Here is a 14,140-nt window from a genome sequence, read left to right on the forward strand (position 1 = left end):
AGCCTTCATATTTAAACAAAAGGGGACATTAGAACTTGTAAAGCACACATTAGAGTTTAGCATGACACACAGATACCCGCACATAGCGCAATTTCTTTGTAGCTTATACTTAATAATAAAGGCAATATACATTTAAAGGCACATATAGCATGGTCAAAACCAAAATACATGCTAAAATCAAAGCCGGGCAGTCATTCCCAATGCACCAACTTTGTACCTCAGTCTTAACGCTAGTATTAAATTGCACCAGGCTGCAGAGACATGTTTACAGTGTAGTGGCTGCCATACTAATTTAAACAGCAATATGGCATTTACAGGTTTCAGGGTAATGAAAATGGCACACTTTCTTTTAATGGTGTTCGTGGTTTATTTACTTGTGAAAAATGCAACCTAGAACTAAGAGAATTTTCCTGAGAATGAGAACAATTAATCGGTGGAATGGCTTTCCTTCGGAACTTGCCAGTGTTTCATTAATGGAGGTTTTCAAGGAAAGATTGGACAGCCATAGAATGGTATAGTTTGCTGCTTGAGCAGGGGGGTGGACTAGAAGGCCTCAAAGGTCCCTTCCAACTATGTTTGTCTTTTGTGCTGAAAAATACTTTCATTCCATTTCTGTGGCTTATATTTGCATAATATCTTTATTCATATCTTGATGTACAGTTTAAACGGAACACGTCTGAGAAGACTCACATGGCATTTTTTTTAAAAAAAGAGTAGTGAAATCTGGGCTTATTTAGGTCCTGTCCCCTTTTGGGCCTTAATAGGAGATGACACTTCCTGCCTTTCATGCTTTAACATATAAATTCTGATGTAATTTGAGCAGCTATATAGGCCTCTTAGGAAATGTTAGGCAGATTGACGGGATATCTGTGAAGCAGCATAAGTTATCATTTTTAAATCTTTCCAATATTTCATTATTAACCTAGTTAATGCAAGTGATACCAGGTTATAAGCCTTGAATGGTTCATCCTAATCTAAAATTGTTACAGTCCAGAGGTGTACCATAAAATAGCAGGAATAAAAAATTCTAGTTTTCAGGTAAGATATAATTAACATACTCAATATCTACATCAACCTTTCCTACACAGTAACATTTAATTAGGTTTTAATTTCCAAACAAAGGAATGCAATTATTATTTCTCTTAGACTGTCCTGGAATATACTTTTTCCACATTGTCCAAGTAAAGTTAAGAGAATTTCTGAGTTAACATACTTATTTTTTTCCAGGTGAAGGACCACTGGCTTTCCATTCACTTTAAATTCATATTTTATGGCATCTTCATACTGAAAAGCAAAGAGTTCAGTTTTTACTTTTTTAAAAATTAGACAAATAAAATGTGTACCCTAACAATTCTACACCTATGTCAATTTAAATCTAATGAATAATTTGCCATAGCCAATTTGCTGCTTTGAACTGTAAAATCTTAAATTAACTTTCCTGCATAAGTTCAAGATCTCATTCTCTATTTGAACATCTGGGTGAATGAGGTTGAGCTGGGACAGAGAGACTGACTCAAAAGTCATCCAGTGATAGACTTGAATCTGGTTCTTAGACCTAATCTTGAGCTGTAACCATATACCATCTTCACCTAGAAACACATCTTTTATATTTCTAAGTGATGCATTCTGGGAAGCTAGAAAGGATAAGTTGAAATCTCATGGTTCACAGTTGTCACAGCTTTTATAAAGGATGACCCAAGAGCATAAAAAGGAAGAAGAAATCCCTCAAGGTTGCCCATTAACAGTAAATTTATGTTAGGCAGAGGTAACCAAATCCACACATGTAGAGTTTACATTAAGCAGCTTATTATATGCTGCCTGTAATACAGGAATCTCCCTAGACTGCTTCCCTTCTCTTCAGAACAGATAGATAAACTTCAATGGAATTTCCTGGAGTTGGGGGCAGGCTGTCAGTCCTTGATCTGTTGCTGCTATGAAATGACTCATGACTAATTCCCTACTTGATCCCTCCACACTGTACGGCTGGGTGTCTCCCAACACTTTATTAGTTATACTAACCTAAACATATTAGGAAATTATCTTTGTAAGTTGCCAGGAGTCTCCTCAGTTTTGTGTGAATTGGGCGGCCATATGAATTTGTTTAATAAATAAATAAATCATTCAAGGCGGAAATAAATTGCAATGCAAAATGCAGATAACAAATAGATGGCAGCAAAGGAATATCAAAATTTCCGTGGGCTGACAAGAAATAATTTGTTGATGAAACAAAGACCTTTTTCTTACCTTTTGCTCAGGCTGCTGAATTGCTCCTTTGGGCAATGCAGTGATTTTTTGTGGATACACTACTTCATAATCATTAACGTTCCCAGATTCCAGAATGATAGAGCTCCCTTTGTAAGTAAACAGAAAAGATGATTTGCTTTAATTTGTGAAGTTATTCTACCATTTTCATGTAAACAACACAATTTGTTATTCAGTTATCAGTGAAGAATGGAATCTTCTTCTAGTGAAACACAGCACAGAAATTCAGATTTTTGCTGGGAATGCAAATGCAGTTTATTAGGAATCCCTTTCAGTTGAACTGCTATTTCACTGCCATCCTAATAGTTTTTCACTTTCATAAGAATCTATGGAGAGCCCACAGCATCATAATTATCACTGGAGCACCTAACAACATGCAAATAATGTTGTGATTTCAGAATTTAACTAATAGCTGAAAAATTTAGAGTTGGTCCCCATATGGACATTGAATGGTCACCTGATATTTTTTCCTTAACTTATTTTGAAAATGTGGCAGTCTGACACCGGCAGGTACTCTTGGATGCACAATCACAACTGAGACCAAAATTTGTTAGCACATTAATGGAAGAGAGGGGGTAAAGTTGTACTTATAGTTGCAAGTGGAAACAAAACTATAAACTCAAATATCAATAACCATATGGGAAAGAAACTCCTAGCCAAACACCTAAAGAATTGAGACAGAGACAGAGACAGAGACAGAGACAGAGGGAGGGAGGGAGAGAAAGAGGAACAGAGAAAGCAGCATTTAACCCTGGAAATGCATCCTCTCATACTGATGGGCAGCCCCAGACAGAATAATACATCTTCGTCATACCTATTTATGTACCTACCCATTTGAACCTGATGCTCCCAGAATCATGGGAGGGGTTCAACTCCACCTACTAATAGCAAGCTTACTATTCCTCTCTTGCTTAGAGCACAGAAAAAGCAGCAATTTCCCTTCCATCTCCTTTTCTTCTTTCCTACATTGTTCTCCATAAATTACTCCTGGTAAGGGCATCCCCATCTTTCTTTGCTACTTAAAGCAAAAAAACAAAAAAACAGGGCTACTGCAGTGAGCCTTTGAACCTTAATTGTGTTTGGTAGCTTCTGAATCAATTGAGTGTCATTGTTTGTAATGATATGTGGGAATGACTTGGGAGACAGGAGGAAGAGCCACAGACTGGTCAACTGGCATGTAAAAAGTATCTCAGCCCACAGAAGGAAGGAGAACTTGGGAAGAATTTCAGAAGGGAACCTCCCTGGTTTTCTGAAGAATAAAAGGAAAGGAGGGAAGAAATAATTTAAGATAAGTGAAAATCTTGCATTGAGAAAAGTTAGCGTCATATTATCTTGAGTACAGTTTGAAGATTCTCTGTAACAACAATAGAACTAGCTTTTATTTGGCTAAATATTATGCAAGCTTAATTACAGGATGTCTAATTGACCCACTGAAAGAAAATTGAAAGCAAAAACACTTTATTTTTCTTTAACATTTTGTTTTCTGACATTTTCTTGTCAAACTCTGTCTCTCTGTCCTCTTCAGTCTTCTAATCCTTTTTTTAAAACTCACATCATTGGAAAACTTTCTCTCCAACTAGAACATGCTTTTCTCATGAAGACCTTAGGACTTTTCATTCTTAGGATCTGCTTGTGGCTTGACAAAATTTAAACAAATACCAAGTAACTATTTATGTAACTTTAGAACAAATGTGATCCTTGAGAGCATTCTTTTGCTAAATCTGTAGAAATTGAAGTGGAACACATTTTGGTTAATTGTCAAAAATAAAACTGAAAACAAAACCCAACAACATAGCAGTCTGCTGGGTGTAATAGTCTTTTAGCAGTAAGATTCTGAACAAGGAAACCAAAGAGAACATCTTACCTTGATATGGAAAAACTGCTAAGCATATAGTTACCAAAAGAACTTGCAACATTTTGGAGTCTGGATTTGGCTTGAAGACAGGCAACCTCTTCCTGCTTTCCAGCCAACCTGAGTTCTTCTCCCTTTGACTATGAGAAGCAAGGAATGAGTCCTTCAGCTTCATTCATAACTTTACATGAGAAGGTGTTTGCTAAAGGATTTGCACAAATTCTGAGTTGTAACAATATTACTGGAGGGCAGTTTTCCAGGTGGCTTAGCGCATGTCACTCCAAAAATGACAGCTGGGAGGGTTCGTTCAAGGCATCCCCAAAGCAAAAGCCCAAAGGAGGTGATCAATTACTCACAGCAGAGCAATCCCTGGCTCACATGTTAATGCAACTAAATTTGGGGCCTCTGGTGCATGGTGTCTTAAATGTCAAGAGTGGGTTTTTAAAGTATTTTGTGAGTAAGAGGCACTTTTGGAGCAATCTATCATCCTTTCAATATTGCTAGCATTGACTGAATCCATGTCAATGCATTTACCTGAGGGATCTCTGATTTCACTACAGGGAAAAAAAAATCTTGGTGCCTTAATAGATTCTCACTTTGTAGAGAACTCAGGAACTTTTGTTATCTCCTCATATAATTCCTTCAACAGGCCCTCCCTTTTTTGAAAAAGGATTTATATGTTGATGCAAAAGTCAGCTGCGGTAATATGCATTCATCGTGAGGACAATTAATCAGTGGAATGGCTTGCTTTCAGAAGTTGTGGGCAATAGTATAGGGTATAGGGTATGGTATAGGATCTCCTGTTTTACAGGGGGATAGACTAGAACAGGGCTTTTCAACCAGTGGTATGGGTACCACCTGTGATACATTGGCACCTGGCAGGTGGTATGCGACCATCCTAGTAAAGTGGTAGTGGGGGAGGGGAATGAGCTGAACCGGTGGCAGCACCGCACAAGCAGCTGCAGGACTGTCAGGGCTCAGCGGAAGCACCAGGATGAGCACCAGGCTCCAACTGGAGCTCGGTGCTGATCCTGGTGTTTCTGAGCCCAGAAGAAGCGCTGATCAGCTGGAATGTTGCAGCATCTCCAGGGTCTTGTGATTTACATTCAGATGCTTGGCAACTGATTCATATTTATGACGGTCACAGTGTCCCAGGGTCATGTCAAGTGACCAAAACCTGCAGCAACCAACAAGCAGATGGGGAGGGAATAAAAGCCAAACACCCCCCCCACCCCACCCCCACTGCCAATCCTCAAAAAGAAATGCTCACAACAATGAAAACCTCGGACAGGAGGAAGAGCACCGCCGGGCGGGGAGGCAGGTGTCTTGCTCAGCTGTGACTTGGGGGGCACTTTTTTCAGTGGCATTGTAACTTTGAAACATCACTAAGTGAACTGTTGTAAGTCGAGGACTACCTGTACTTTATCACTTTTTTCCCTTTTTTGTCATCACGTTTTTGACAACTTGCTAGGTGACTGGTGGTACTTGGATGTTGCCATATCCTAAAAGTGGTACAATGGGTTGAAAAGGTTGAAAAGCCCTGGACTAGATCTCCATGATCTGTTATCCTATAAAGACCATTTGAAGGGGAACTTTGAGATGAATCACAGAGCAGAGGGAATCATTGCAAATGCCTTAAGAGGACCCACTTTTCCCTTATAATCTCTCCTTTTGTCTCCACCTGGGATAGAAATCTATAAAGGCAAAATAAAGATGAGGGTGGAAAAAAGGCAATACACACACACACACAAACACACACACACACAAACACACACACACACACACACACCTGTTAAAGGCAAACCACAAATCCTTTGTGAATGAAACGGAAAAGAGGAAAATCTACTTTTGATTAGTCTGTTTGGCAATTTTGGGGGAAAGAAAGTCCACAGTAGAAACTTGCTGTGCATAGTTTCCTGCTTGTTAAACTGTATAAAAACAATAAACTGTGCGTAGGCAGACAGACATATTTGGGACACCCTGTGTTAACTGATCTCTGAATCCCACAGCAGCAGCCATTTCAAATATGCTTATAGCATTGTTGGCTTATGTTGGGAGAATGGAATGGTGTGACTTTGCCAGTTTGGGCTAGAACATCTATTAAGGGGACCAAACCCTTCCAGGATAAATTACCAAAGACATTCTTTGAAATGATGGACAATTTAATCCTAGTAGACTCATGGAGGCAATTGTAAAGGACTGTAACAAAAAATTACATGAATATTTTAATAATAGTCCATGCAAAGGGAAAGCCCCTGGCCAAGATGGACTTACAAGTCAATATTATAAATGTTTTGAAGATGAACTTCTGCAGCCATTAAAGAATGTAATGAATTACAAGGGGGAAAGATACCCCAACTTAGACAGAAGCTGTGTTACTTCCAAAGTAGGGTCAGGATGCTATGATGATAAAGAACTACAGACCCAACTCATTATTAAATGAGGATTCACTGCAATTTTGACAGAAAGACTAAAAAAACATTTTACAGGTATATATATTCATGACGATCAAGCTGGCTTTCTACCAAAAAGACAGTTAAGGAATAAGGTGAGTATGGTTTTGAATATTATTGAATATTTAGAATATATCATAGCTTTATTATTCTTTGAAGCTGAGAAGGCCTTTGACAACTTAAATTGTTCTTTATGTTTAAAGTCCTGTAAGAAATGGATTTTACTGGGAACTTCATTCAAGGGGTCAAAGCTGATTATACATCACAAGAAGCAAAAATTGTTATTAATGACAATTTAACTAATTCATGTGAAATTTGAAAGAGTACAAGACAAAGATGTCTGTTGTTTCAACTGCTGTTTATTCTGCTGTTGGAAGTTCAGAACAGAGATATTAGGCAAGATGGGAAAATAAAAGGTATAAATGTTAAGAAGGAATTTTATAAACTGAGGGCCTTTGCTGATTATTTGGTGATATTTCTGCAAGACATCAACGTTGATTAGGGATATGACCTCACAGGATGGTGATATACTGAGTAAAAAGTTTGGTTTTAGGTTTGAGAAAAAGGTGAAATATTTGGGGGTTATGTTAACAAACTCTTACACAAAATTGTTCAAAAATAATTATGTTCCTCTCTGGTATGGTATTAAAAAGGATGTATTAAGATGTGATAAATTGCTTTTATCATTATAGGTTTGAATTTCTGTAATCAAGATGAATGTTTTGTCAAAGATGTTTTTCCTCTTTCAAACATTACCAATACTGGCAACTGATATTCTGTTTAAACAATGGCAGAGGGATATTTCAAAAATAATATGTCAATGGATTTATTATTTTTTTATAAATTAGTCAATTTATGTGCACATGCCGAATATTCTTTCCTACTCCTATTTTCCCCAACAAGAACCCTATGAGATCAGTTGGGCTAAGAAAGAAGCCCAAGGTTACCCAGTTGGCTTTCATGCCCAAGAAAGGCTCAAAGTCTCCTGGGTTCTAGACCAGCATCTTAACCCCTGTTCTAAACGGGCTCCTTATGACTCCATTTGTTTTTCATTTTGCTAATGAATCTCTTCCCCAATTAGAACAACCACTAAAAATACCCAGTGATTTTCATGAGTTTTGACTGCAGCCATGGGCATCTGCAGGGAGGGTTAATAAAAAAGTGCCAAGATGGTGGTCACAAAGCCCCCTCTCTTTCATATTGGCAGGTAAAATGTGTGCATCTTTGACTGCCACTAATTCTAATGTTGCATAAGCACCATGTGACCCTTTACAGGTTTGGAAGATAAAATCAAAACAAGCAGAGAAAACAAAAAATAGATCAGGGAAGAAAATGGTTCCTTTCTACATTCTCCTTGGCATTAATCTCCTTTTAATCTTCTTTAATCTCATTTTCTCTATTTCTTTCAATCAGATGCTGGCAAAAGACACAAGGCAAAACAACTGTTAAAGAATTATTATGCTTACCCTTTTGGCAATGATTTATTTTAATTGTTATTAAGGGTTTTTGTTTTTTTTTAGGATACAGGCTTTTGCTACTGTAAAGCTGTTGTATTACAGTGCTAATACTACTGCTGTTTTTAAGCAACTGTTGCTCATGAATACTTTGGGGTCCTTTTGTCTTGCAGACATTTCATTACCAAACTAGGAAATATCATCAATGCTGGAAGTGAATGGGATTTGCTCTCTATTTTTAGACAAGATGCTTTCCCAATTGGTGTGGATGGGAGTCTTCTTTGTAGCCCCTTGATAAGTTCCTTGATTGGGGTATTGTTTACTACTTGATGGTTGGTGTTGGTGTTTGCTGATCTGGTTGTTGATTGCTGGTGAGGAAATATTTCCCACAAATAAATTACTGTTTCTGATTCAAAGGATACTAGATCTTGGAAATGCCACTCCTTCCTATTTTTGTGGATCTTATCCTGTCTTTCATCAGAACAAACTGTGTAAAAGAAGGTCTGGCAACAGAAATACAAAGTTTCCTGTCTTTACATTGGCAAAACGCACATAACTAGCGAGTTTCATTTAGTTGTACTGCCCCCAAAATCTTCCAGCCAAATGTGAGATAAAGAACTATCAAACAATCTTACCAATGCATTAAAAAATTTAATGTTTCCCCTTCCAGTTGTGTCTGACTCTAGGGGGCGATGTTCATCTCTGATTCACAGCTGAAGATCTTCTGGGGTAATGTGGTCAATTTCTGCGTTTTTGAATCCAGAGAATCTTTAGTAGCAGTCAGCATTTAGAATTGTCATGCATCATAGGTCTGCAAGAGATCTTGGAGGTCTTCTAGTCCAACCCTCTGGCCAAGGTGGGAGAACTTATACCATTCTGGACAAACAAATGCCTTGAAAAGCTCCAGTGATGGAGCAGCCACAGCTTCTGGGGTCAAGCCATCCCACCGATTAATGGTCCTTACTCTCTGTGGAGAGTCTCAATCATTCAGGTCATGGCTGCCCCAAAGGTGCTGTTCAAAAGGCAACTGGACTTTCTTGGTTGTTGTTGTTGTTTTCTGAATATTTAAGATAGAGATATTAAATCTGAAGGGTTTTTTAGGTATTAGGGACAAACCAATTGAAAAGCAATTTGGGACGTTATCACTTTATATGACGACTGCTGTGAGGATTGTACTTGCTAAGCGCTGTGCTGACTGTGGAAGAATGGATCTTGAACTTGTCTGAACTAGCAGAGATGGCAAAACCAACTGCTTTGATCAGACAATGGACTAGAAGGAAGCCATCGGTGGACTTTCTACCTGTTGAATACAACAATAGATGGATTCTCTCTTCTGGAATATTTGTTTGTTTAATATAGTAGTTTTGTCAAATAAGGTTGGGAAAGCTTATAACTATTTGTAGACCCGTTACGTAAGAGAAGGAGAACCTACAGGTTTTTTTTGAATGTTTCAGCATCCAGCTGGGGTGGGCTCTTTTTGTTCCGTGTCAGACATGAATGAAGGAGAACATACGTGTCCCAGGATAATGTTGCAGGATCCAATCTGGGTCAGTCAGCAGGACCAGTTTTTGTTTCCTGACCTTTCGGACTCATGCTGGACACAGAGACGGGCTCTGAGGATGGGCTTCAGCATGAGACTGGAAGCTTGGAAGACGATACTTCCGGTCCTGATGACCGACCCAGATTGAATCCTGCGATGGTAGATATATTCAACTTTTAGGTCCTCCCACCTTTTCTTTTGTACTCATAAAAGGGAAAAAAAACCTTCTTTTTTCCTTTTTCTTCACTCTTAGTGTTGGTGTTCATTTTTTCAGTTTCTCTGTTTTTATTTTATTCTTGTTGACAAATGAAAATAAATATCTTTTAAAAAAGAAAAGCTGTTTTGCTTCTTATCCAAGAAGCTTCTTCAGTTCTTAACTTGGATGAGAAGTGAAAGATGTTCAAGGAAATAAAACCAAGAAGGTCCTTCTGCCTTTTAAAAAGCCCCTTTGGAACTGTGTTGCAATATGTGGATGATTTATTGTTAGGGGCTCCTTCTGAGACAAAATACTATATTTTGAATTTTCTCCATGACTGTGAACACGTTTCTTTACTGCCAGTAGATAATTCACTTGATGGTTTACCTCATGATTGCATGCAAGTTCTTGATGTGGTTTACTCCAGCAAACCAGATTTGAAAAATGACCCTTTACAAAATGCAGAATGAGAATAGTTAATTTATTGATTGAAGCAGCTACATCTTGGAAAGCCAGTGTGAAATTGTGAGAGAGGAAGCATTGACTTCGAATATGCCAGCTCAAAAGGCAGAACTTGTTGCATTAAATGTGCTTTACAATTGGCAAACGGTAAAATGGCCATTTTGTTTATTTGTTTATTTTGACAGCAAATAAGCCTTTGGTGTTATACACACCCATGGAGCTTTGTGGCAGGAAAAAGGTTTGATTACAACAAAATGTAAACAGATTAAATATGGAGAAGAAATATTGCAGAATTTAGATGCCATCTGGAAGCTATGGGTGATTTCCTAGTAGGATAAAGGCAGATGGATCTCTTTGGACTAGAGGGGAGCCAAACTTTCTGGAAAAAGGATCTCCAAAATCAAATCTGAGAGAAACCAGAGGTTGATTAGTAGGCTGTCTCCACATCAACACACTTCCCATTGATGCAGACCTGAAAGTCAAAGAAAGAGATGATCAATGGAATAAGACAGCACTTTCCAAACTAACCCAAACTTCTTTCAGGTTCATTATTGTATAAAAATCAAGGGGAAGTGATTCCTGTTTGTTTAATGTAAGCTTTGGGATTGCTTCAGGATTTCTAAGTGGCTTCATTGTTAGGTCACAACCAGCTCTGCCCTGATTTTCTCATTTCTCTCTTCCACCTTCCCTATGGAGACACCTAGAAGTTTAGAGAAAGGACTGACTCTTGACAATCTGTCCAGAAGATGCTGCGAGAGAGAAGCACAAGGCTCTGAGAAGGCCAGGCGTTTTGTTCTTGCAAGAATGAAAGAAGCCCTGGACATTCACCTCATTTGTTGTAGTGGTTGTTTGAAGAAAAAACAAAGTAACAACAATCAAAATAAGGATAGTTGGATACTTGTTCTTCTATGTAGATTCACTGCAGTGTAAAAAATCTAGACCAGCTTTCAGCATTGATCAATTGCAAAATTATTTTAGTGATCACCCCATGTAATCAGTCTTTAGAGCACACAGATTAGAGGTGAATATTTACTAACCTTGTTATCTTCACATTTTGTTCCAGGATCAACCATTCCCTTATCTCCGTAAGCATGTTTGCATATATTTGGAACAATTTCACAGAAAAGCCTGCCACACTTTACATCCCTGAAAAGGAAACAGTGAATTCATAATAATTAACAAGAATGGAGGCTGGTTCCTTTGCTTATTTGCAAGCATTTTATTTGCTTGTTTGTTTCCATTCCCCCCATCTCTTGTGTGACTTACAATACAATAAAAAGTTAGAAATTGCTAAAAACAATTAGAATAAAACTTAAAAATTAAAAAGCAAGATGAAGGGCAGTCTGGGGGTGAGAATAGCTTCTCTACCCAGTCAGTCCTCCCCAACATAGCAGGCCCATGCTGAGGACCCAAGTAGAGCCAGGTTTATAGGCTGTGCCAGGAAGCCAGATGTCAACGCTGCTAACATCGAATGTTATTGCTTGACAAGACATGAAGAAGTAGCTATTTCATATGTTAAACCTGTGTATTGCTTTAAGACTTGAATATTGTTTTAGTTTAAAATTAGGAGGAGGTAAGAGTAGGAATGCACTTTCAAGGCTATTTGTCTCTCTAAAGAAGATAAGGTTTTGGCGGTTCTTCTAATGGAAGGGAAGCTGATTCTTTAAATTAATTGGAGAATATGATTAATGACAAAATTAGAAAGGTGGAGAATTGTGTTTTACTATATTGTGCAAGGGGCGGAGATTTCAGATTCCAGCTTCCTTCGAGCAAGCATTTGCCGGTGTATTAGGCTAATAAAGGACTTTTAAGGTAAACAATGCCTCAGCGTCACTTGAAAAGCCCATACGTCGAAAACTTGACATCAGAAATTCTGGGGGCAGAATTCCTCACCTCTGACAAGAAAATATTGCCAAGGGGAGCCACAGCAGAAAAGGCTTTTCTCTTACACCTCTCCACCCAAAAGTCTTTGCTTGACAGAATCTGAAGTAGGTCCTTTCCATGAAAACACTGGGACAGGTTAGTCCTAAAAAGGTAAGGCAGTTCCACTGATATCCTGGAGGGTGTTAAAGGTCATGACCAACTCCTTGAATTTGCCAAGAGCACACTGGCAACCTGGGCAGCTTGTGTAACAATGGTGTCACATATGCCATGTCAGGGGCCTCCAGGACTCTCAGCGTCATTGCCTTCTATACCAGTTGTAGCTTCCAAATGCTCTTCAAGGGTTGAGTCAGGATTCTTATCTTAAGAGCAAGGAATGCATCTGTTATCCACCTGGAAAATTCCTAAAGTAGATTTTAGGAGGCTTGGGTTTTCCACATCTCTGGGTTAAAATTCTCATAATTTCTGATCAGTGGATGACAGGGGATGATGGGAGTTGAAATCTAAAGATTGGGGCAACTGCACTAAAAATTGGAGAGGGAAATTGCCCTGAAAAATGGCTATTATTCCATTTCAATTTAATAAAAATATTAGAGTAAAGAGGAATGAAGATTGAACTTCCCTTGTTTTAACAGGAAACAGTGGAACAGGGTCTGTGTGTTTGTGTAAGAGCTATTAGCAGAGTTTGGATTTACATACATCACTAAAAGATAATGTGGCTCATTGTTTAGTTTGGGTTCAAGATGTGGTGCAAATTTAGCCATTGTGGTTTCTAAATCATGGTTTATAACTAAGTGTATTGTGTAGTGGGTTGTGGACCGCATGGCATTAAACTACACATACCCAATTCCAGCATCTGTTCCTTATAAGTTTTAGTCTCCAGACCTCTAATCATCTTTGTTGCTCTTCTCTGTACTCTTTCTAGAGTCTTGACATCTTTTTTACATCGTGGTGACCAAAACTGGATGCAATACTCCAGGTGTGGCCTTACCAAGGCATTGTAAAGTGGTATTAGTATTTCACGTGATCTTGATTCTATCCCTCTGTTAATGCAGCCTAGCACTGTGTTGGCTTTTTTGGCAGCTGCAGCACACTGCTGACTCATATTTAAGTGATTGTCCACTAGGACTCAGAGATCTCTCTCACAGTTACTACTATTGAGCAAGGTACCACCTATACTATACCTGTGCATTTGATTTTTCCTGCCTAAATGTAGAACCTTACTTTTTTCACCATTGAATTTCATTTTCTAAGATAGTGCCCAGTGTTCGAGTCTGTCCAGATCCTCCTGTATCTTAAGCCTATCTTCTGGAGTATTGGCTGTTCCTGACAGCTTGATGTCGTCTGCAAATTTGATGAGTTCCCCATCTATCCCCTCATCCAAATCGTTGATGAAGATGTTGAAGAGCACTGGGCCCAGAACAGAGCCCTGGGGCACCCCACTACACACTTCCTTCCATGTAGATGCAGTTCCATTGAGGACCACATGCTGAGTACGGCCTGTTTGCCAGCTATGAATCCATCTGGTGGTGATGCTATCTAACCAACATGTTTCTATCTTATCAAGTAGTAGGTTGTGATCTACTTTATCAAATGCCTTACTGAAGTCCAAGTAAATTATATCTACAGCATTCCTCTGGTCCACTAGTTTTGTCACTTGATCAAAGAATGCAATAAGATTTGTCTGGCATGATCTGTTTTTGATAAACCCATGTTGGCTTTTAATGATAACTTTCTTCGCATCAAAGTGTTCGCTGATTTGTTGTTTGATTATCTTTTCCAGAATCTTCCCAGGTATTGAGGTCAGGCTGATAGGTCTGTAGTTTCCTGGAACTATTTTTTTCCCCTTTTTTGAATATGGGAACTACATCAGCTCTCTTCCAGTCCTCTGATAGTTCCCCAGTGCTCCAGGATCTTTGAAAAATATAGTTCAGTGGTTCTGAGATCACGTCTGCCAGTTCCTTGAGAACCTTGGGGTGTAATCCATCTGGTCCTGGTGATTTGAACTCATCTAGGCTGGACAGGTGCTCACTCACCATT

The 14,140-nt window shown here is 38.7% G+C and overlaps 2 protein-coding genes across 6 annotated transcripts in view; both read right to left on the reverse strand.

Annotated features, from left to right (window-relative positions):
- Positions 1 to 4,316, reverse strand: part of LOC308671399 (zinc metalloproteinase-disintegrin-like protein F1) — a 78,883-nt gene extending 74,567 nt beyond the window's left edge. Inside the window, exons 1-3 of one of the 2 annotated variants that reach the window (XM_081333556.1) lie at positions 4,127 to 4,306; positions 2,245 to 2,351; positions 1,214 to 1,284 (exon numbers count right to left, since the gene is read on the reverse strand). In XM_081333556.1, coding sequence (XP_081189682.1) covers positions 1,214 to 1,284; positions 2,245 to 2,351; positions 4,127 to 4,289 — 341 coding nt within the window. In that variant the 5' untranslated portion in view covers positions 4,290 to 4,306. Of the gene's footprint in view, positions 1 to 1,213; positions 1,285 to 2,244; positions 2,352 to 4,126 lie in introns of both variants that reach the window. The other variant, XM_081333555.1, reaches the window with a different exon arrangement.
- The window catches only part of LOC308671401 (zinc metalloproteinase-disintegrin-like protein H3), a 287,574-nt gene that overhangs the window by 141,658 nt on the left and 131,776 nt on the right, over positions 1 to 14,140 (reverse strand). For 2 of the 4 annotated variants that reach the window (XM_081333561.1, XM_081333562.1), the window contains exons 16-17: positions 11,257 to 11,365; positions 10,220 to 10,691 (exon numbers count right to left, since the gene is read on the reverse strand). In XM_081333561.1, the coding sequence (XP_081189687.1) occupies positions 10,647 to 10,691; positions 11,257 to 11,365 (154 nt within the window). In that variant the 3' untranslated portion in view covers positions 10,220 to 10,646. Of the gene's footprint in view, positions 1 to 10,219; positions 10,692 to 11,047; positions 11,366 to 14,140 lie in introns of those variants that run through there. The other 2 variants (XR_014027193.1, XM_081333559.1) reach the window with 2 other exon arrangements.

This window comes from Vipera berus (genome assembly GCF_964194415.1).
Source record: "Vipera berus genome assembly, chromosome: 8".
NCBI classification, from domain to species: Eukaryota; Metazoa; Chordata; class Lepidosauria; order Squamata; family Viperidae; genus Vipera; species Vipera berus.